This window comes from Phyllopteryx taeniolatus, chromosome 17, assembly GCF_024500385.1.
Source record: "Phyllopteryx taeniolatus isolate TA_2022b chromosome 17, UOR_Ptae_1.2, whole genome shotgun sequence".
Classification (NCBI taxonomy): domain Eukaryota; kingdom Metazoa; phylum Chordata; class Actinopteri; order Syngnathiformes; family Syngnathidae; genus Phyllopteryx; species Phyllopteryx taeniolatus.
This window is the reverse complement of record NC_084518.1, coordinates 4,017,196-4,038,400: the sequence shown is the minus strand read 5'-3', so window position 1 is coordinate 4,038,400 and position 21,205 is coordinate 4,017,196. Positions and strand designations below refer to the sequence as shown.

Below are 21,205 nucleotides of genomic sequence, written 5' to 3'. Positions count from 1 at the left end.
CAGACTGAAGAATGAAAAGAAATAGAGGAGATAAGCTAGGACAGCACTGTTAATAATCATAAGATGTGCTCAATGGAAAATAAATGGAAGGACGGGTAATGTGGATGATGTCTACTTTTTAGATACAGAAACAGAAGCAATAAAACTGGCAGCTGCCTCAACATTTGAACTGAAAAATCTAAATATTGTTCTTTTCCTGTCTTTGGGTGGCGGCGATGTAGATTAGGAAATGGATGCTCACTGACACAAGCAAGTCGTTTTTGTGACAGGTTCATTTAACGGTGACCTGATGAATGGATCACTGTCAAACTTTGTCAACTTCGAAATGTGACGCACCCCACACATTATGAAGGAAAAATCGGCAGTCATAGTAGTAGTAGTCATGGATATCTAATATGAATAGAACCCGCCTCGAGCAAGTTGCTTGAATGTGTAAGTGATCCGCCATATTTACTGTGGCACATCTGCCCGGAAACAAACACAAGTAAATGGAATGAACTCTATAAAAAGCACCAACCTGAGAAGTTAATGGCTCTCATTCACACACGTATTTATTTAGTTTGGGAAAAGACCCAAAATGCAAAACAGCATGTTACTTTTATCCATCCATCCATCCATTTTCTGAGCCGCTTCTCCTCACAAGGCGTCCTGGAGCCAATCCCAGCTATCATCGGGCAGGAGGCGGGTTCCACCCTGAACTGGTCGCCAGCCAATCGCAGGGCACATACAAACAAACAACCATTTGCCCATCTCACATTCACACCTACGTGCAATTTAGAGTTGTTCATTAACCTAGCATGCATGATTTTGGGATGTGGGAGGAAACCGGAGTGCCCGGAGAAAACCCACGCAGGCACGGGGAGAACATGCAAACTCCACACAGGCGGGGCCGGGGATTGAACCCCCGTCCTCAGAACTGTGAGGCAGATGCTCTAACCAGTAATCCACCGTGCCAATATGTTACTTTTAATCTGATGAATATAAATGTTTATTTCCATATAACCTTCAATATTTCTCATTACAGTAAAAGCATAAAATAGAGTGATGACATTTGAAACACTTGTGCAAACATTGGAAAAATACATGTTGTTTTTGGTGCTTACCTATCGAATATCCAAAACATATCTATAATGAATCATGAATGTATAATCTTTATGTAAAAAAAATATACACCCAAACACACACACACACACACGCACACACACATTTAGCGCTATCAAAGAGGAGGTGAAGGTATCGGGCAGTGGCACAAATATACACAGAAATCTAAAAGTCTTTTGAATGACCGTAAAGCTAAAAGGTCTAAATGTAACGCAACCAGAAAATAATCCGGAAATATACATATAAACACGGCGTGATTTAAAAATGCAAGCATCTCGTCACTGTTTGATCTCTTTATACAGGAATATATACAGTTGAAATGACAATTTCAGGAATAAAAAAGGTTGATCTTCCGTGCAGCCTCAGTGGAACCAGGGGTGCCTTTGAAGCTGGGACAGAGTGGCACGGGCGTCTGGGTCTCTAGTCAGGCATGCGCTCAGGACATCTTGGCAGGCTGCGAGGACAGACGGAAGGAAAAGTTTCAGATGGCAACTTCAGTGCTCTACAAACTACAACGTGGAGTGAAACGCTGCCGACAGTATCGTGGCCAGTACCGACTGGATCCTTCAACTTACTGTGAGAGAGCCTCGCGTCAATTTGCCTCTCCGGGAAGAACTCCTCCGGTTGGAATGGAGCGCAATGCAGAATTTCATATAGCAGAATCCCGAGCTGCCAAACTGTGGTGGGGTTGGCCTTATACTCGCCGCATGCAGCAACCTCTGGCGGAGCCAAGTCGGCGGTTCCTACAAGACATACAGAGAGAAATAAATGATGAGACTCAGCCTGAGAACAACAGCGGACGTGAAGGAAGAGCAGGAGGCGAACACCGTACCGAAGAAATGCGTGTGCACCGAAGTGGTCCCAAAGCAGCCGTTTCCGAGGTCGATGATCCAGACGCGAGGGACCTCGCCGCTGCTGTTAACGAGGACGTTTTCAAGCTTGATGTCTCGATGAAAAATGTTTGCAGCGTCCATTGTGGATGCTGCGTCTACCAGCTGTTTCAAGATGTTCTGAGATGGAGACAAACAGATGAGGTCAGGGACCAAACGTGAAAGGGGGCATATTACGGAAAATTATATTTTTCTTCTTCTGAAATCTTCACTGTTTGGAGTTGAAATACTTGTTTGAAGATTAAAACATTTAAAAAAATACTTTTGTTTAAGCCTGTTCTTTTCCTGTGGCCATTTTGGACATGGCGTCACTGTTTGATGCCCGTTCGAAGCAAAGCGCTGTGAACCGCCACTAAACATTTCCAAAAGGTTGCAAAATGTGAACGGGGAACCTGCAAGAGGCTACAGAACAGTCCAAAAGTTGTTCTTCACCTTTGATTCTGAACACCCACGTTTAGGACAATTATTGGCAGCTTCAATTCAGTCGGGGCCATTTATTTTTGACTGCCCCTCGTATATTGAAAAGTCTTAGATGCTCCTTGGTCCTTGCAATATTTTGTCAAACGCATGTCACTCATATGTTATGAAAACAAATTGTGAAAAAAATGTACATGTCTCGCATTTCAACACCCCGTGTGCGCAATCCTGCTCCACCCAGCATCAGTACCTTTGCCTCTGCTTCCTCCATTTGGCCCTTTCCATAGATGTAGTCAAAGAGGTCCATGCAGGGTACTGGCCTCTCCATCACCAGAACGATCTCTCGCTCCAGACTGTACCAGTCTAGCAGAGAAATGATTCCCTGTCGTCCTCCAACTTGCTGCATAAGGACAACTTCCAGTGGGACCAGATACGCGTTTATTAACCGACACATCCGCACGCAATTCTTTGGGATGTGTTTGATCGCCACCTGTTGGACACAAATCGTAAACATTTGGTTAGTGGAGCTGTGACGATGACCTGTGTAGGCTAGTGTATGTGTCACGTTACTTTACGTGAGAATAGACGCAAAACACTCACCACCAAGCCATCCGCTTTTCGGATCCCACCATAGACTGCTCCATTGCCTCCTTTCTGGATCAGGGACAACGTCTCATACTTTTGCTCCAACTCTTCTATGGAAACAAATACAAAGCCACTTTAGTTTACATGAACATTTCACATTTACTTTTCCTTCATTGGATGAATACAGTATCTATCCATCCATTGATCTTGCCATTCAAAACTGAACTGTGTCTTCTCAGCTACACGCTTCTGGAATTCACTTATGCAGTGCCACGACCTTCAACATACCCAAAGCACGTTTACAATGTTAGTGTACAATCTCTCATTCAGCCGTCCTCACACTGACGAATGATAGTGACGTGTTTTGCCATGAAAGGAAAGTTAATAACGCTGATGAGTACTCGAGAATACTGTAACAGGGCCTCGAGCAAGCTGGGGATCCAAGTCACGACATGCAGGTTAAAACGCAACCACTGTAGCACAACACAATGACGAATGAGGGTGACAAGTGTTTTGCCGAATGAAAAAAAAGTTAGTTTTTCTCAAATCATCCTCTCCATTTGAAAAAATTGTAAGAGCAATCATTGTAACACACTTATGATGAAGCACTAACCTCTAAATACTCAAAGCACATTTACAATGTTAGTGTACAATCCGGCATGCAACCATTCACCCACAAATTATAGTGAAATACTTTGCCATGAAAGTGAATAACACAAAATCACACGATCAACATCACAACTTACATGGCTTTCTTTTACCTCGGCTTGCCTCATAAACATGAGGTCATTGTTCCAGTGACGTGCACTGGAAATAGATACAGTATACAAAATGACTCATAATGCTGTAAATGGTGACTTTTCATGTTTCAACACCTCATGTGCGAGCATGACAAGCACTTAAACCCAAGGAAAGTTGAGGTAAATAGCAGTTTATCTGGTTAAAAATGATGATCAGGTTTTGATATGAGTCTAAAGTCTCTTATTAATAGCCAGGCAGAGCCTGTCATCATATTTGAAAGCAGTCCAATACACTACAAAATGACCACATGTAAGTACAATATTGTTAGCCGACTAGCATAATTGCCTAAGTCATTATTGAACGTGTTCGGATAACAAGTGGAAAGCACAAAGAATTCGACAAACAAGAAGAGTCCATTGCCTCGATGGCAACCTACACAAACACTGAGAGAGAAAAAAATAAATAAAAATTTAGCAAGCACGTAAGTTTTTCTTGTTGATATTGTGACAGTAAGTTAAAAATGACTTGAGCAGTTATGCTATTATGCTAACAATATGCCTGAATGTACTGTATAAATATCACTTGACATATAAGTTGCTTTCAGAGTCATTTTGTATGTAAAACAGTCAATTACTAGCAAATTTGTTATCAGAAAACACAATGAATAAAATAATGTGCAGCAGCAAATGACTTGGCAAAATTTGAAACAAGAACGATTACAATACCTCAACCTAACTTGTGTTAGCTTGTAGCGTGTAGCGTCTGGAAGCATCACAGCGAACCCCAGAATAAGGACGACCAACAAATGTGTTATTATTTGTGTTCTATAAACAGGAACTTATTAATTTCATTTAGTTTCATTTCGGCCGGTCACCGTGTGTAATGCGGAGTCGGACAATACATTTTTATCCCATTCTATCAACGCTGCCTGTGTCTGCAGCAACATTTGAACAGCAGGTACATTTCGTTAAATTTCAAAATAAATTTCACCTACCGAAAGTGCTTCCAGCCGCTGGCTCGAATAGAACCATCTTGTCTCATTGAGGGGCTCAAGAGGACAATGCAGAAAGACGGTAAAAGACGAAGCGTGCGTGTCAATTTATGTGCGCTGGTTGCTTGCTGAGACGACCCAACTGCTCCCAGATTGGTGGACTTGGTCCGCGACACAACTCACCAATCAGTGCCAATTAAGGAGGCCAATCGACGATTAGCTCCCAACAACTCTTTGTAGATGAAAGAGATGCTATGCTGTGATATGAGAATTAATAGAAAAAGTACTCAAAAGTCATAGGAAACACACACACACACACTGAGAAATACATTTGGGAAATTTAACACTGTTATTGTGATGGATATTAAAATATGTGTATTGATATGATTCTAAAGTGTACAGTAGTTCACCTTTCACCCAAAGTCAGCTGGAATGGGCAACAACTCACAGGCAGTATCAAAAATTTATATTGATCATTTAATCCAATTATTAAAAAAAAAAAGATTCAAATATAAGTCTATGGACTCCTGCTATACCAGGAAATTGTTGACTGATCATTCTGATGTCACAGGTGAAATTCTAACAATCCTTTAGGGATAGGGGAGTGCTCCTCCCTGATTGGTAGACTTGGTCCGCGACACAACTCACCAATTAATGCCAATTAAGGAGGCCAATCGACGATTAGCTCCCAATAACTCTTTGTAGATGAAAGAGATCCTATGCTGTGGATGAGAATATGTGTATTGATATGAGTCTAAAGTGTACAGTAGTTCACCTTTCACCCAAAGTCAGCTAGAATGGGCAACAACTCACAGGCGGTATCGAAAATTGATATTGATCATTTAATCCAATTATTGAAAAAAAAAAAAGATTCAAATATAAGTCTTTGGACTCTTGCTACACCAGGAAATTCTTGACTGATCATTGTGATGTCACAGGTGAAATTCTAACATTCCTTCAGGGATAGGGGAGTGCTCCTCCCTGATTGGTAGACTTGGTCCGCGACACAACTCACCAATTAATGCCAATTAAGGAGGCCAATCGACGATTAGCTCCCAACTACTCTTTGTAGAAGAAAGAGATGCTATGCTATGGATGAGAATATGTGTATTGATATGAGTCTAAAGTGTACAGTAGTTCACCTTTCACCCAAAGTCAGCTGGAATGGGCAACAACTCACAGGTGGTATTGTAAATTTATATTGATCATTTAATCCAATTATGAAAAAAAAAAAAAAGATTCAAATATAAGTCTATGGTCTCTTGCTACACCAGGAAATTCTTGACTGATCATTCTGATGTCACAGGTGAAATTCTAACATTCCTTCAGGGATAGGGGAGTGCTCCTCCCTGATTGGTAGACTTGGTCCGCGACACAACTCACCAATCAGCGCCAATTAAGGAGGCCAATCGACGATTTGCTCCCAACAACTCTTTGTAGATGAAAGAGATGCTATGCTGTGATATGAGAATTAATAGAAAAAGTACTCAAAAGTCATAGGAAACACACACACACACACTTATAAATACATTTGGGAAATTTAACACTGTTATTGTGATGTGTATTAAAATATGTGTATTGATATGATTCTAAAGTGTACAGTCGTTCACCTTTCACCCAAAGTCAGCTGGAATGGGCAACAACTCACAGGCAGTATCGAAAATTTATATTGATCGTTTAATCCAACTGTTAAAAAAAAAAAGATTCAAATATAAGTATATGGACTCTTGCTACACCAGGAAATTGTTGACTGATCATTCTGATGTCACAGGTGAAATTCCAACATTCCTTTAGGGATAGGGGAGTGCTCCTCCCTGATTGGTAGACTTGGTCCGCGACACAACTCACCAATTAATGCCAATTAAGGAGGCCAATCGACGATTAGCTCCCAATAACTCTTTGTAGATGAAAGAGATGCTATGCTGTGGATGAGAATATGTGTATTGATATGAGTCTAAAGTGTACAGTAGTTCACCTTTCACCCAAAGTCAGCTAGAATGGGCAACAACTCACAGGCGGTATCGAAAATTGATATTGATCATTTAATCCAATTATTAAAAAAAAAAGATTCAAATATAAGTCTTTGGACTCTTGCTACACCAGGAAATTGTTGACTGATCATTCTGATGTCACAGGTGAAATTTTAACATTCCTTCAGGGATAGGGGAGTGCTCCTCCCTGATTGGTAGACTTGGTCCGCGACACAACTCACCAATCAGTGCCAATTAAGGAGGCCAATCGACGATTAGCTCCCAACAACTCTTTGTAGATGAAAGAGATGCTGTGCTGTGGATGAGAATTAATAGAAAAAGTACTCAAAAGTCATAGGAAACACACACACACACACACTTATAAATACATTTGGGAAATTTAACACTGTTATTGTGATGTGTATTAAAATATTAATGTTGACTATTTAATCTGTGTCTATAATAACCAGAACCCGAAATGTAAATTTGACGTGTTTTTTCTAAACAATTAGCATATATGGTTTACATTTAGGCGGCACGGTGGCCGACTGGTTAGAGCGTCAGCCTCACAGTTCTGAGGTGCGGGGTTCAATCCCCGTCCCCGCCTGTGTGGAGTTTGCATGTTCTCCCCGTGCCTGCGTGGGTTTTCTCCGGGCACTCCGGTTTCCTCCCACATCCCAAAAACATGCATTAATTGGAGACTCTAAATTGCCCGTAGGCATGACTGTGAGTGCGAATGGTTGTTTGTTTCGATGTGCCCTGCGATTGGCTGGCAACCAGTTCAGGGTGTACCCCGCCTCCTGCCCGATGACAGCTGGGATAGGCTCCAGCACGCCCGTGACCCTAGTGAGGAGAAGCGGCTCAGAAAATGGATGGATGGATGGATGGTTTACATTTAAGTGATTTTGATGAGTCATTTTGATATTTAGTCATTTATATCAATTTAACTACCAATAGTGCTGGTCGCCAGCCAATCGCAGGGCACACATAAACGAACAGCCATTCCCACTCACATTCACACCTCCGGGCAATTTAGAGTCTTCAATCAACCTACCACACATGTTTTTTGGGATGTGGGAGGAAACCGGAGTGCCTGGAGAAAACCCATGCAGGCACGAGGAGAACTTGCAAACCCCACACAGGCGGGGCCTGGGATTGAACCAGGGTCCCCAGAACTGTGAGGCTGACGCTCTAACCAGTCTCCACCGTGCCGCTTCATTTAATCCAATTATTTAAAAAAAAAAAAGATTAAAATATAAGTCTATGGACTTGCTACACCAGGAAATTGTTGACTGATTATTCTGATGTCACAGGTGATATTCCAACATTCCTTTAGGGATAGGGGAGTGCTCCTCCCTGATTGGTGGACTTGGTCCGCGACACAACTCACCAATCAGTGCCAATTAAGGAGGCCAATCGCCAATTAGCTCCCAACAATTGTAGATGAAAGAGATGCTGTGCTGTGGATGAGAATTAAGAGAAAAAGTACTCAAAAGTCATAGGAAACACACACACACACACTTATAAAAACATTTGGGAAATTTAACACTGTTATTGTGATGGATATTAAAATATGTGTATTGATGATTCTAAAGTGTAAAGTCGTTCACCTTTCACCCAAAGTCAGCTGGAATGGGCAACAACACACAGGCAGTATCGAAAATTTATATTGATCATTTAATCCAATTATTAAAAAATAAAGATTCAAATATAAGTCTATGGACTCTTGCTATACCAGGAAATTGTTGACTGATGTCACAAGTGAAATTCCAACATTCCTTTAGGGATAGGGGAGTGCTCCTCCCTGATTGGTAGACTTGGTCCGCGACACAACTCACCAATTAATGCCAATTAAGGAGGCCGATCGACGATTAGCTCCCAACTACTCTTTGTAGAAGAAAGAGATGCTATGCTATGGATGAGAATATGTGTATTGATATGAGTCTAAAGTGTACAGTAGTTCACCTTTCACCCAAAGTCAGCTGGAATGGGCAACAACTCACAGGCGGTATTAAAAATTTATATTGATCATTTAATCCAATTATGAAAAAAAAAAAAAAGATTCAAATATAAGTCTTTGGACTCTTGCTACACCAGGAAATTGTTGACTGATCAATCTGATGTCACAGGTGAAATTCCAACATTCCTTTAGGGATAGGGGAATGCTCCTCCCTGATTGGAAGACTTGGTCCGCGACACAACTCACCAATTAATGCCAATTAAGGAGGCCAATCGACGACAAGCTCCCAACAACTCTTTGTAGACGAAAGAGATGCTGTGCTGTGGATGAGAATTGAGAGAAAAAGTCCTCAAAAGTCATAGGAAACATATATACACACACACACACAATGTTCAATTTCTATTGGATAGCGACATCAAAGAGGAGGTGAAGCTATCGGGGAGTGGCACAGATATACATCCATCCATCCATCCATTTTCGGAGCCACTTCTCCTCACGCGGGTCGCGGGCGTGCTAGAGCCTATCCCAGCCATCACCGGGCAGGAGGCGGGGTACACCCTGAACTGGTCGCCAGCCAATCGCAGGGCACACATAAACGAACAGCCATTCGCACTCACATTCACACCTACGGGCAATTTAGAGTTGTCCATTAACCTAGCATGCATGATTTTGGGATGTGGGAGGAAACCGGAGTGCCCGGAGAAAACCCACGCAGGCACGGGGAGAACCTGTAAACTCCACACAAGCGGGGCCGGGGATTGAACCCCCGTCCTCAGAACTGAGAGGCAGACGCGCTAACCAGTAGGCCCACCATGCCGACATGTTAGTTTTAATCTGATGAATATAAATGTTTATTTCCATATAACCTTCAATATTTCTCATTACAGTAGAAGCATAAAATAGAGTGATGACGTTTGAAACACTTGTGCAAACATTGGAAAAATACATATGTTGTTTTTGATGCTGACCTATCGAATATCCGAAACATATCTATAATGAATCATGAATGTATAATCTTCATGTAAAAAATCATACACTTTGTTTTTAGTGGCTATCTGCTCCCCAAACACACACACGTGTAGCAACATCAAAGAGGAGGTGAAGGTATCGGGCAGTGGCACAAATATACACAGAAATCTAAAAGTCTTTTGAATGACCGTAAAGCTAAAAGGTCTAAATGTAACGCAACCATAAAATAAACCAGAAATATACATATAAACATGGCGTGATTTAAAAATGGAAGCATCTCGTCACTGTTTGATCTCTTTATAAAGGAATATATACAGTTGAAATGACAATTTGAGGAATAAAAAAGCATATAAACATGGCGTGATTTAAAAATGGAAGCATCTCGTCACTGTTTGATCTCTTTATAAAGGAATATATACAGTTGAAATGACAATTTGAGGAATAAAAAAGCATATAAACATGGCGTGATTTAAAAATGGAAGCATCTCGTCACTGTTTGATCTCTTTATACAGGAATATATACAGTTGAAATGACAATTTCAGGAATAAAAAAGGTTGATCTTCCGTGCAGCCTCAGTGGAACCAGGGGTGCCGTTGAAGCTGGGACAGAGTGGCACGGGCGTCTGGGTCTCTAGTCAGGCATGCGCTCAGGACATCTTGGCAGGCTGCGAGGACAGACGGAAGGAAAAGTTTCAGTTGGCAACTTCAGTGCTCTACAAACTACAACGTGGAATGAAACGCTGCCGACAGTATCGTGGCCAGTACCGACTGGATCCTTCAACTTACTGTGAGAGAGCCTCGCGTCAATTTGCCTCTCCGGGAAGAACTCCTCCGGTTGGAATGGAGCGCAATGCAGAATTTCGTATAGCAGATTCCCGAGCTGCCAAACTGTGGTGGGGTTGGCCATATACTCGCCGCATGCAGCAACCTCTGGCGGAGCCAAGTCGGCGGTTCCTACAAGACATACAGAGAGAAATAAATGATGAGACTCAGCCTGAGAACAACAGCGGACGTGAAGGAAGAGCAGGAGGCGAACACCGTACCGAAGAAATGCGTGTGCACCGAAGTGGTCCCAAAGCAGCCGTTTCCGAGGTCGATGATCCAGACGCGAGGGACCTCGCCGCTGCTGTTAACGAGGACGTTTTCAAGCTTGATGTCTCGATGAAAAATGTTTGCAGCGTCCATTGTGGATGCTGCGTCTACCAGCTGTTTCAAGATGTTCTGAGATGGAGACAAACAGATGAGGTCAGGGACCAAACGTGAAAGGGGGCATATTACGGAAAATTATATTTTTCTTCTTCTGAAATCTTCACTGTTTGGAGTTGAAATACTTGTTTGAAGATTAAAACATTTAAAAAAATACTTTTGTTTAAGCCTGTTCTTTTCCTGTGGCCATTTTGGACATGGCGTCACTGTTTGATGCCCGTTCGAAGCAAAGCGCTGTGAACCGCCACTAAACATTTCCAAAAGGTTGCAAAATGTGAACGGGGAACCTGCAAGAGGCTACAGAACAGTCCAAAAGTTGTTCTTCACCTTTGATTCTGAACACCCACGTTTAGGACAATTATTGGCAGCTTCAATTCAGTCGGGGCCATTTATTTTTGACTGCCCCTCGTATATTGAAAAGTCTTAGATGCTCCTTGGTCCTTGCAATATTTTGTCAAACGCATGTCACTCATATGTTATGAAAACAAATTGTGAAAAAAATGTACATGTCTCGCATTTCAACACCCCGTGTGCGCAATCCTGCTCCACCCAGCATCAGTACCTTTGCCTCTGCTTCCTCCATTTGGCCCTTTCCATAGATGTAGTCAAAGAGGTCCATGCAGGGTACTGGCCTCTCCATCACCAGAACGATCTCTCGCTCCAGACTGTACCAGTCTAGCAGAGAAATGATTCCCTGTCGTCCTCCAACTTGCTGCATAAGGACAACTTCCAGTGGGACCAGATACGCGTTTATTAACCGACACATCCGCACGCAATTCTTTGGGATGTGTTTGATCGCCACCTGTTGGACACAAATCGTAAACATTTGGTTAGTGGAGCTGTGACGATGACCTGTGTAGGCTAGTGTATGTGTCACGTTACTTTACGTGAGAATAGACGCAAAACACTCACCACCAAGCCATCCGCTTTTCGGATCCCACCATAGACTGCTCCATTGCCTCCTTTCTGGATCAGGGACAACGTCTCATACTTTTGCTCCAACTCTTCTATGGAAACAAATACAAAGCCACTTTAGTTTACATGAACATTTCACATTTACTTTTCCTTCATTGGATGAATACAGTATCTATCCATCCATTGATCTTGCCATTCAAAACTGAACTGTGTCTTCTCAGCTACACGCTTCTGGAATTCACTTATGCAGTGCCACGACCTTCAACATACCCAAAGCACGTTTACAATGTTAGTGTACAATCTCTCATTCAGCCGTCCTCACACTGACGAATGATAGTGACGTGTTTTGCCATGAAAGGAAAGTTAATAACGCTGATGAGTACTCGAGAATACTGTAACAGGGCCTCGAGCAAGCTGGGGATCCAAGTCACGACATGCAGGTTAAAACGCAACCACTGTAGCACAACACAATGACGAATGAGGGTGACAAGTGTTTTGCCGAATGAAAAAAAAGTTAGTTTTTCTCAAATCATCCTCTCCATTTGAAAAAATTGTAAGAGCAATCATTGTAACACACTTATGATGAAGCACTAACCTCTAAATACTCAAAGCACATTTACAATGTTAGTGTACAATCCGGCATGCAACCATTCACCCACAAATTATAGTGAAATACTTTGCCATGAAAGTGAATAACACAAAATCACACGATCAACATCACAACTTACATGGCTTTCTTTTACCTCGGCTTGCCTCATAAACATGAGGTCATTGTTCCAGTGACGTGCACTGGAAATAGATACAGTATACAAAATGACTCATAATGCTGTAAATGGTGACTTTTCATGTTTCAACACCTCATGTGCGAGCATGACAAGCACTTAAACCCAAGGAAAGTTGAGGTAAATAGCAGTTTATCTGGTTAAAAATGATGATCAGGTTTTGATATGAGTCTAAAGTCTCTTATTAATAGCCAGGCAGAGCCTGTCATCATATTTGAAAGCAGTCCAATACACTACAAAATGACCACATGTAAGTACAATATTGTTAGCCGACTAGCATAATTGCCTAAGTCATTATTGAACGTGTTCGGATAACAAGTGGAAAGCACAAAGAATTCGACAAACAAGAAGAGTCCATTGCCTCGATGGCAACCTACACAAACACTGAGAGAGAAAAAAATAAATAAAAATTTAGCAAGCACGTAAGTTTTTCTTGTTGATATTGTGACAGTAAGTTAAAAATGACTTGAGCAGTTATGCTATTATGCTAACAATATGCCTGAATGTACTGTATAAATATCACTTGACATATAAGTTGCTTTCAGAGTCATTTTGTATGTAAAACAGTCAATTACTAGCAAATTTGTTATCAGAAAACACAATGAATAAAATAATGTGCAGCAGCAAATGACTTGGCAAAATTTGAAACAAGAACGATTACAATACCTCAACCTAACTTGTGTTAGCTTGTAGCGTGTAGCGTCTGGAAGCATCACACCGAACCCCAGAATAAGGACGACCAACAAATGTGTTATTATTTGTGTTCTATAAACAGGAACTTATTAATTTCATTTAGTTTCATTTCGGCCGGTCACCGTGTGTAATGCGGAGTCGGACAATACATTTTTATCCCATTCTATCAACGCTGCCTGTGTCTGCAGCAACATTTGAACAGCAGGTACATTTCGTTAAATTTCAAAATAAATTTCACCTACCGAAAGTGCTTCCAGCCGCTGGCTCGAATAGAACCATCTTGTCTCATTGAGGGGCTCAAGAGGACAATGCAGAAAGACGGTAAAAGACGAAGCGTGCGTGTCAATTTATGTGCGCTGGTTGCTTGCTGAGACGACCCAACTGCTCCCAGATTGGTGGACTTGGTCCGCGACACAACTCACCAATCAGTGCCAATTAAGGAGGCCAATCGACGATTAGCTCCCAACAACTCTTTGTAGATGAAAGAGATGCTATGCTGTGATATGAGAATTAATAGAAAAAGTACTCAAAAGTCATAGGAAACACACACACACACACTGAGAAATACATTTGGGAAATTTAACACTGTTATTGTGATGGATATTAAAATATGTGTATTGATATGATTCTAAAGTGTACAGTAGTTCACCTTTCACCCAAAGTCAGCTGGAATGGGCAACAACTCACAGGCAGTATCAAAAATTTATATTGATCATTTAATCCAATTATTAAAAAAAAAAAGATTCAAATATAAGTCTATGGACTCCTGCTATACCAGGAAATTGTTGACTGATCATTCTGATGTCACAGGTGAAATTCTAACAATCCTTTAGGGATAGGGGAGTGCTCCTCCCTGATTGGTAGACTTGGTCCGCGACACAACTCACCAATTAATGCCAATTAAGGAGGCCAATCGACGATTAGCTCCCAATAACTCTTTGTAGATGAAAGAGATCCTATGCTGTGGATGAGAATATGTGTATTGATATGAGTCTAAAGTGTACAGTAGTTCACCTTTCACCCAAAGTCAGCTAGAATGGGCAACAACTCACAGGCGGTATCGAAAATTTATATTGATCATTTAATCCAATTATTGAAAAAAAAAAAAGATTCAAATATAAGTCTTTGGACTCTTGCTACACCAGGAAATTCTTGACTGATCATTGTGATGTCACAGGTGAAATTCTAACATTCCTTCAGGGATAGGGGAGTGCTCCTCCCTGATTGGTAGACTTGGTCCGCGACACAACTCACCAATTAATGCCAATTAAGGAGGCCAATCGACGATTAGCTCCCAACTACTCTTTGTAGAAGAAAGAGATGCTATGCTATGGATGAGAATATGTGTATTGATATGAGTCTAAAGTGTACAGTAGTTCACCTTTCACCCAAAGTCAGCTGGAATGGGCAACAACTCACAGGTGGTATTGTAAATTTATATTGATCATTTAATCCAATTATGAAAAAAAAAAAAAAGATTCAAATATAAGTCTATGGTCTCTTGCTACACCAGGAAATTCTTGACTGATCATTCTGATGTCACAGGTGAAATTCTAACATTCCTTCAGGGATAGGGGAGTGCTCCTCCCTGATTGGTAGACTTGGTCCGCGACACAACTCACCAATCAGCGCCAATTAAGGAGGCCAATCGACGATTAGCTCCCAACAACTCTTTGTAGATGAAAGAGATGCTATGCTGTGATATGAGAATTAATAGAAAAAGTACTCAAAAGTCATAGGAAACACACACACACACACTTATAAATACATTTGGGAAATTTAACACTGTTATTGTGATGTGTATTAAAATATGTGTATTGATATGATTCTAAAGTGTACAGTCGTTCACCTTTCACCCAAAGTCAGCTGGAATGGGCAACAACTCACAGGCAGTATCGAAAATTTATATTGATCGTTTAATCCAACTGTTAAAAAAAAAAAGATTCAAATATAAGTATATGGACTCTTGCTACACCAAGAAATTGTTGACTGATCATTCTGATGTCACAGGTGAAATTCCAACATTCCTTTAGGGATAGGGGAGTGCTCCTCCCTGATTGGTAGACTTGGTCCGCGACACAACTCACCAATTAATGCCAATTAAGGAGGCCAATCGACGATTAGCTCCCAATAACTCTTTGTAGATGAAAGAGATGCTATGCTGTGGATGAGAATATGTGTATTGATATGAGTCTAAAGTGTACAGTAGTTCACCTTTCACCCAAAGTCAGCTAGAATGGGCAACAACTCACAGGCGGTATCGAAAATTGATATTGATCATTTAATCCAATTATTTAAAAAAAAAGATTCAAATATAAGTCTTTGGACTCTTGCTACACCAGGAAATTGTTGACTGATCATTCTGATGTCACAGGTGAAATTTTAACATTCCTTCAGGGATAGGGGAGTGCTCCTCCCTGATTGGTAGACTTGGTCCGCGACACAACTCACCAATCAGTGCCAATTAAGGAGGCCAATCGACGATTAGCTCCCAACAACTCTTTGTAGATGAAAGAGATGCTGTGCTGTGGATGAGAATTAATAGAAAAAGTACTCAAAAGTCATAGGAAACACACACACACACACACTTATAAATACATTTGGGAAATTTAACACTGTTATTGTGATGGATATTAAAATATGTGTATTGATATGATTCTAAAGTGTAAAGTCGTTCACCTTTCACCCAAAGTCAGCTGGAATGGGCAACAACACACAGGCAGTATCGAAAATTTATATTGATCATTTAATCCAATTATTAAAAAAAAAAGATTCAAATATAAGTCTATGGACTCTTGCTATACCAGGAAATTGTTGACTGATCATTCTGATGTCACAGGTGAAATTCCAACATTCCTTTCGGGATAGGGGAGTGCTCCTCCCTGATTGGGAGACTTGGTCCGCGACACAACTCACCAATTAATGCCAATTAAGGAGGCCAATCGACGATTAGCTCCCAACTACTCTTTGTAGAAGAAAGAGATGCTATGCTATGGATGAGAATATGTGTATTGATATGAGTCTAAAGTGTACAGTAGTTCACCTTTCACCCAAAGTCAGCTGGAATGGGCAACAACTCACAGGCGGTATTAAAAATTTATATTGATCATTTAATCCAATTATGAAAAAAAAAAAAAAGATTCAAATATAAGTCTATGGTCTCTTGCTACACCAGGAAATTGTTGACTGATCAATCTGATGTCACAGGTGAAATTCCAACATTCCTTTAGGGATAGGGGAATGCTCCTCCCTGATTGGAAGACTTGGTCCGCGACACAACTCACCAATTAATGCCAATTAAGGAGGCCAATCGACGACAAGCTCCCAACAACTCTTTGTAGATGAAAGAGATGCTGTGCTGTGGATGAGAATTGAGAGAAAAAGTCCTCAAAAGTCATAGGAAACATATATACACACACACACACAATGTTCAATTTCTATTGGATAGCGACATCAAAGAGGAGGTGAAGCTATCGGGGAGTGGCACAGATATACATCCATCCATCCATCCATTTTCGGAGCCACTTCTCCTCACGCGGGTCGCGGGCGTGCTAGAGCCTATCCCAGCCATCACCGGGCAGGAGGCGGGGTACACCCTGAACTGGTCGCCAGCCAATCGCAGGGCACACATAAACGAACAGCCATTCGCACTCACATTCACACCTACGGGCAATTTAGAGTTGTCCATTAACCTAGCATGCATGATTTTGGGATGTGGGAGGAAACCGGAGTGCCCGGAGAAAACCCACGCAGGCACGGGGAGAACCTGTAAACTCCACACAAGCGGGGCCGGGGATTGAACCCCCGTCCTCAGAACTGAGAGGCAGACGCGCTAACCAGTAGGCCCACCATGCCGACATGTTAGTTTTAATCTGATGAATATAAATGTTTATTTCCATATAACCTTCAATATTTCTCATTACAGTAGAAGCATAAAATAGAGTGATGACGTTTGAAACACTTGTGCAAACATTGGAAAAATACATATGTTGTTTTTGATGCTGACCTATCGAATATCCGAAACATATCTATAATGAATCATGAATGTATAATCTTCATGTAAAAAATCATACACTTTGTTTTTAGTGGCTATCTGCTCCCCAAACACACACACGTGTAGCAACATCAAAGAGGAGGTGAAGGTATCGGGCAGTGGCACAAATATACACAGAAATCTAAAAGTCTTTTGAATGACCGTAAAGCTAAAAGGTCTAAATGTAACGCAACCATAAAATAAACCAGAAATATACATATAAACATGGCGTGATTTAAAAATGGAAGCATCTCGTCACTGTTTGATCTCTTTATAAAGGAATATATACAGTTGAAATGACAATTTGAGGAATAAAAAAGCATATAAACATGGCGTGATTTAAAAATGGAAGCATCTCGTCACTGTTTGATCTCTTTATAAAGGAATATATACAGTTGAAATGACAATTTGAGGAATAAAAAAGCATATAAACATGGCGTGATTTAAAAATGGAAGCATCTCGTCACTGTTTGATCTCTTTATACAGGAATATATACAGTTGAAATGACAATTTCAGGAATAAAAAAGGTTGATCTTCCGTGCAGCCTCAGTGGAACCAGGGGTGCCGTTGAAGCTGGGACAGAGTGGCACGGGCGTCTGGGTCTCTAGTCAGGCATGCGCTCAGGACATCTTGGCAGGCTGCGAGGACAGACGGAAGGAAAAGTTTCAGTTGGCAACTTCAGTGCTCTACAAACTACAACGTGGAATGAAACGCTGCCGACAGTATCGTGGCCAGTACCGACTGGATCCTTCAACTTACTGTGAGAGAGCCTCGCGTCAATTTGCCTCTCCGGGAAGAACTCCTCCGGTTGGAATGGAGCGCAATGCAGAATTTCGTATAGCAGATTCCCGAGCTGCCAAACTGTGGTGGGGTTGGCCATATACTCGCCGCATGCAGCAACCTCTGGCGGAGCCAAGTCGGCGGTTCCTACAAGACATACAGAGAGAAATAAATGATGAGACTCAGCCTGAGAACAACAGCGGACGTGAAGGAAGAGCAGGAGGCGAACACCGTACCGAAGAAATGCGTGTGCACCGAAGTGGTCCCAAAGCAGCCGTTTCCGAGGTCGATGATCCAGACGCGAGGGACCTCGCCGCTGCTGTTAACGAGGACGTTTTCAAGCTTGATGTCTCGATGAAAAATGTTTGCAGCGTCCATTGTGGATGCTGCGTCTACCAGCTGTTTCAAGATGTTCTGAGATGGAGACAAACAGATGAGGTCAGGGACCAAACGTGAAAGGGGGCATATTACGGAAAATTATATTTTTCTTCTTCTGAAATCTTCACTGTTTGGAGTTGAAATACTTGTTTGAAGATTAAAACATTTAAAAAAATACTTTTGTTTAAGCCTGTTCTTTTCCTGTGGCCATTTTGGACATGGCGTCACTGTTTGATGCCCGTTCGAAGCAAAGCGCTGTGAACCGCCACTAAACATTTCCAAAAGGTTGCAAAATGTGAACGGGGAACCTGCAAGAGGCTACAGAACAGTCCAAAAGTTGTTCTTCACCTTTGATTCTGAACACCCACGTTTAGGACAATTATTGGCAGCTTCAATTCAGTCGGGGCCATTTATTTTTGACTGCCCCTCGTATATTGAAAAGTCTTAGATGCTCCTTGGTCCTTGCAATATTTTGTCAAACGCATGTCACTCATATGTTATGAAAACAAATTGTGAAAAAAATGTACATGTCTCGCATTTCAACACCCCGTGTGCGCAATCCTGCTCCACCCAGCATCAGTACCTTTGCCTCTGCTTCCTCCATTTGGCCCTTTCCATAGATGTAGTCAAAGAGGTCCATGCAGGGTACTGGCCTCTCCATCACCAGAACGATCTCTCGCTCCAGACTGTACCAGTCTAGCAGAGAAATGATTCCCTGTCGTCCTCCAACTTGCTGCATAAGGACAACTTCCAGTGGGACCAGATACGCGTTTATTAACCGACACATCCGCACGCAATTCTTTGGGATGTGTTTGATCGCCACCTGTTGGACACAAATCGTAAACATTTGGTTAGTGGAGCTGTGACGATGACCTGTGTAGGCTAGTGTATGTGTCACGTTACTTTACGTGAGAATAGACGCAAAACACTCACCACCAAGCCATCCGCTTTTCGGATCCCACCATAGACTGCTCCATTGCCTCCTTTCTGGATCAGGGACAACGTCTCATACTTTTGCTCCAACTCTTCTATGGAAACAAATACAAAGCCACTTTAGTTTACATGAACATTTCACATTTACTTTTCCTTCATTGGATGAATACAGTATCTATCCATCCATTGATCTTGCCATTCAAAACTGAACTGTGTCTTCTCAGCTACACGCTTCTGGAATTCACTTATGCAGTGCCACGACCTTCAACATACCCAAAGCACGTTTACAATGTTAGTGTACAATCTCTCATTCAGCCGTCCTCACACTGACGAATGATAGTGACGTGTTTTGCCATGAAAGGAAAGTTAATAACGCTGATGAGTACTCGAGAATACTGTAACAGGGCCTCGAGCAAGCTGGGGATCCAAGTCACGACATGCAGGTTAAAACGCAACCACTGTAGCACAACACAATGACGAATGAGGGTGACAAGTGTTTTGCCGAATGAAAAAAAAGTTAGTTTTTCTCAAATCATCCTCTCCATTTGAAAAAATTGTAAGAGCAATCATTGTAACACACTTATGATGAAGCACTAACCTCTAAATACTCAAAGCACATTTACAATGTTAGTGTACAATCCGGCATGCAACCATTCACCCACAAATTATAGTGAAATACTTTGCCATGAAAGTGAATAACACAAAATCACACGATCAACATCACAACTTACATGGCTTTCTTTTACCTCGGCTTGCCTCATAAACATGAGGTCATTGTTCCAGTGACGTGCACTGGAAATAGATACAGTATACAAAATGACTCATAATGCTGTAAATGGTGACTTTTCATGTTTCAACACCTCATGTGCGAGCATGACAAGCACTTAAACCCAAGGAAAGTTGAGGTAAATAGCAGTTTATCTGGTTAAAAATGATGATCAGGTTTTGATATGAGTCTAAAGTCTCTTATTAATAGCCAGGCAGAGCCTGTCATCATATTTGAAAGCAGTCCAATACACTACAAAATGACCACATGTAAGTACAATATTGTTAGCCGACTAGCATAATTGCCTAAGTCATTATTGAACGTGTTCGGATAACAAGTGGAAAGCACAAAGAATTCGACAAACAAGAAGAGTCCATTGCCTCGATGGCAACCTACACAAACACTGAGAGAGAAAAAAATAAATAAAAATTTAGCAAGCACGTAAGTTTTTCTTGTTGATATTGTGACAGTAAGTTAAAAATGACTTGAGCAGTTATGCTATTATGCTAACAATATGCCTGAATGTACTGTATAAATATCACTTGACATATAAGTTGCTTTCAGAGTCATTTTGTATGTAAAACAGTCAATTACTAGCAAATTTGTTATCAGAAAACACAATGAATAAAATAATGTGCAGCAGCAAATGACTTGGCAAAATTTGAAACAAGAACGATTACAATACCTCAACCTAACTTGTGTTAGCTTGTAGCGTGTAGCGTCTGGAAGCATCACACCGAACCCCAGAATAAGGACGACCAACAAATGTGTTATTATTTGTGTTCTATAAACAGGAACTTATTAATTTCATTTAGTTTCATTTCGGCCGGTCACCGTGTGTAATGCGGAGTCGGACAATACATTTTTATCCCATTCTATCAACGCTGCCTGTGTCTGCAGCAACATTTGAACAGCAGGTACATTTCGTTAAATTTCAAAATAAATTTCACCTACCGAAAGTGCTTCCAGCCGCTGGCTCGAATAGAACCATCTTGTCTCATTGAGGGGCTCAAGAGGACAATGCAGAAAGACGGTAAAAGACGAAGCGTGCGTGTCAATTTATGTGCGCTGGTTGCTTGCTGAGACGACCCAAC

At 41.4% G+C, this 21,205-nt stretch overlaps 3 protein-coding genes across 7 annotated transcripts; all 3 read right to left on the bottom strand.

The window, feature by feature from the left end:
- Nucleotides 1–1,379: 1,379 nt before the first annotated feature.
- On the bottom strand, nt 1,380–4,868 carry LOC133467248 (serine/threonine-protein kinase pim-3-like). Of its 5 annotated transcripts, none has more exons than XM_061751904.1 (6): nt 4,729–4,868; nt 3,009–3,103; nt 2,659–2,898; nt 1,934–2,111; nt 1,677–1,844; nt 1,380–1,555 (listed from the first exon to the last, which is right to left on the bottom strand). In XM_061751904.1, the coding sequence occupies exons 1-6, from the start codon at nt 4,763–4,765 to the stop codon at nt 1,464–1,466; spliced, it is 810 nt and encodes a 269-aa protein (XP_061607888.1). In that variant the 5' UTR covers nt 4,766–4,868; the 3' UTR covers nt 1,380–1,463. The 5 variants fall into 5 exon arrangements, with proteins under 5 accessions (XP_061607888.1, XP_061607889.1, XP_061607887.1 ...); XM_061751905.1 differs by adding an exon at nt 3,740–3,800 and having other exon boundaries at nt 1,380–1,844; nt 4,729–4,843; XM_061751903.1 differs by having other exon boundaries at nt 1,380–1,844.
- Nucleotides 4,869–9,563: 4,695 nt separating this feature from the next.
- LOC133467273 (serine/threonine-protein kinase pim-3-like) lies at nt 9,564–13,602 on the bottom strand. The gene is made up of 6 exons (XM_061751962.1): nt 13,463–13,602; nt 11,743–11,837; nt 11,393–11,632; nt 10,668–10,845; nt 10,411–10,578; nt 9,564–10,289 (listed from the first exon to the last, which is right to left on the bottom strand). The coding sequence occupies exons 1-6, from the start codon at nt 13,497–13,499 to the stop codon at nt 10,198–10,200; spliced, it is 810 nt and encodes a 269-aa protein (XP_061607946.1). The 5' UTR covers nt 13,500–13,602; the 3' UTR covers nt 9,564–10,197.
- Nucleotides 13,603–17,166: 3,564 nt separating this feature from the next.
- Nucleotides 17,167–21,205, bottom strand: LOC133467277 (serine/threonine-protein kinase pim-3-like). Its single transcript, XM_061751964.1, has 6 exons — nt 21,066–21,205; nt 19,346–19,440; nt 18,996–19,235; nt 18,271–18,448; nt 18,014–18,181; nt 17,167–17,892 (listed from the first exon to the last, which is right to left on the bottom strand). Exons 1-6 carry the CDS (start codon nt 21,100–21,102, stop codon nt 17,801–17,803), a joined length of 810 nt encoding a protein of 269 aa, XP_061607948.1. The 5' UTR covers nt 21,103–21,205; the 3' UTR covers nt 17,167–17,800.

Bases quoted from the DNA above. Each gene is read 5' to 3' on its own strand.
- LOC133467248 (XM_061751903.1), bottom strand. From the start codon at position 4,765: ATGGTTCTATTCGAGCCAGCGGCTGGAAGCACTTTCG. The intron at 2,899-3,008 runs GTGAGTGTTTTG...TGTGTCCAACAG, and splicing joins GAAAAGCGGATGGCTTGGTG to GTGGCGATCAAACACATCCC. The intron at 1,845-1,933 runs GTACGGTGTTCG...TATGTCTTGTAG, and splicing joins GGTGCACACGCATTTCTTCG to GAACCGCCGACTTGGCTCCG.
- LOC133467273 (XM_061751962.1), bottom strand. From the start codon at position 13,499: ATGGTTCTATTCGAGCCAGCGGCTGGAAGCACTTTCG. The intron at 11,633-11,742 runs GTGAGTGTTTTG...TGTGTCCAACAG, and splicing joins GAAAAGCGGATGGCTTGGTG to GTGGCGATCAAACACATCCC. The intron at 10,579-10,667 runs GTACGGTGTTCG...TATGTCTTGTAG, and splicing joins GGTGCACACGCATTTCTTCG to GAACCGCCGACTTGGCTCCG.
- LOC133467277 (XM_061751964.1), bottom strand. From the start codon at position 21,102: ATGGTTCTATTCGAGCCAGCGGCTGGAAGCACTTTCG. The intron at 19,441-21,065 runs GTAGGTGAAATT...TTGTTTCCATAG, and splicing joins AGCGGCTGGAAGCACTTTCG to AAGAGTTGGAGCAAAAGTAT. The intron at 18,449-18,995 runs GTACTGATGCTG...TCTCCATCTCAG, and splicing joins TGGAGGAAGCAGAGGCAAAG to AACATCTTGAAACAGCTGGT.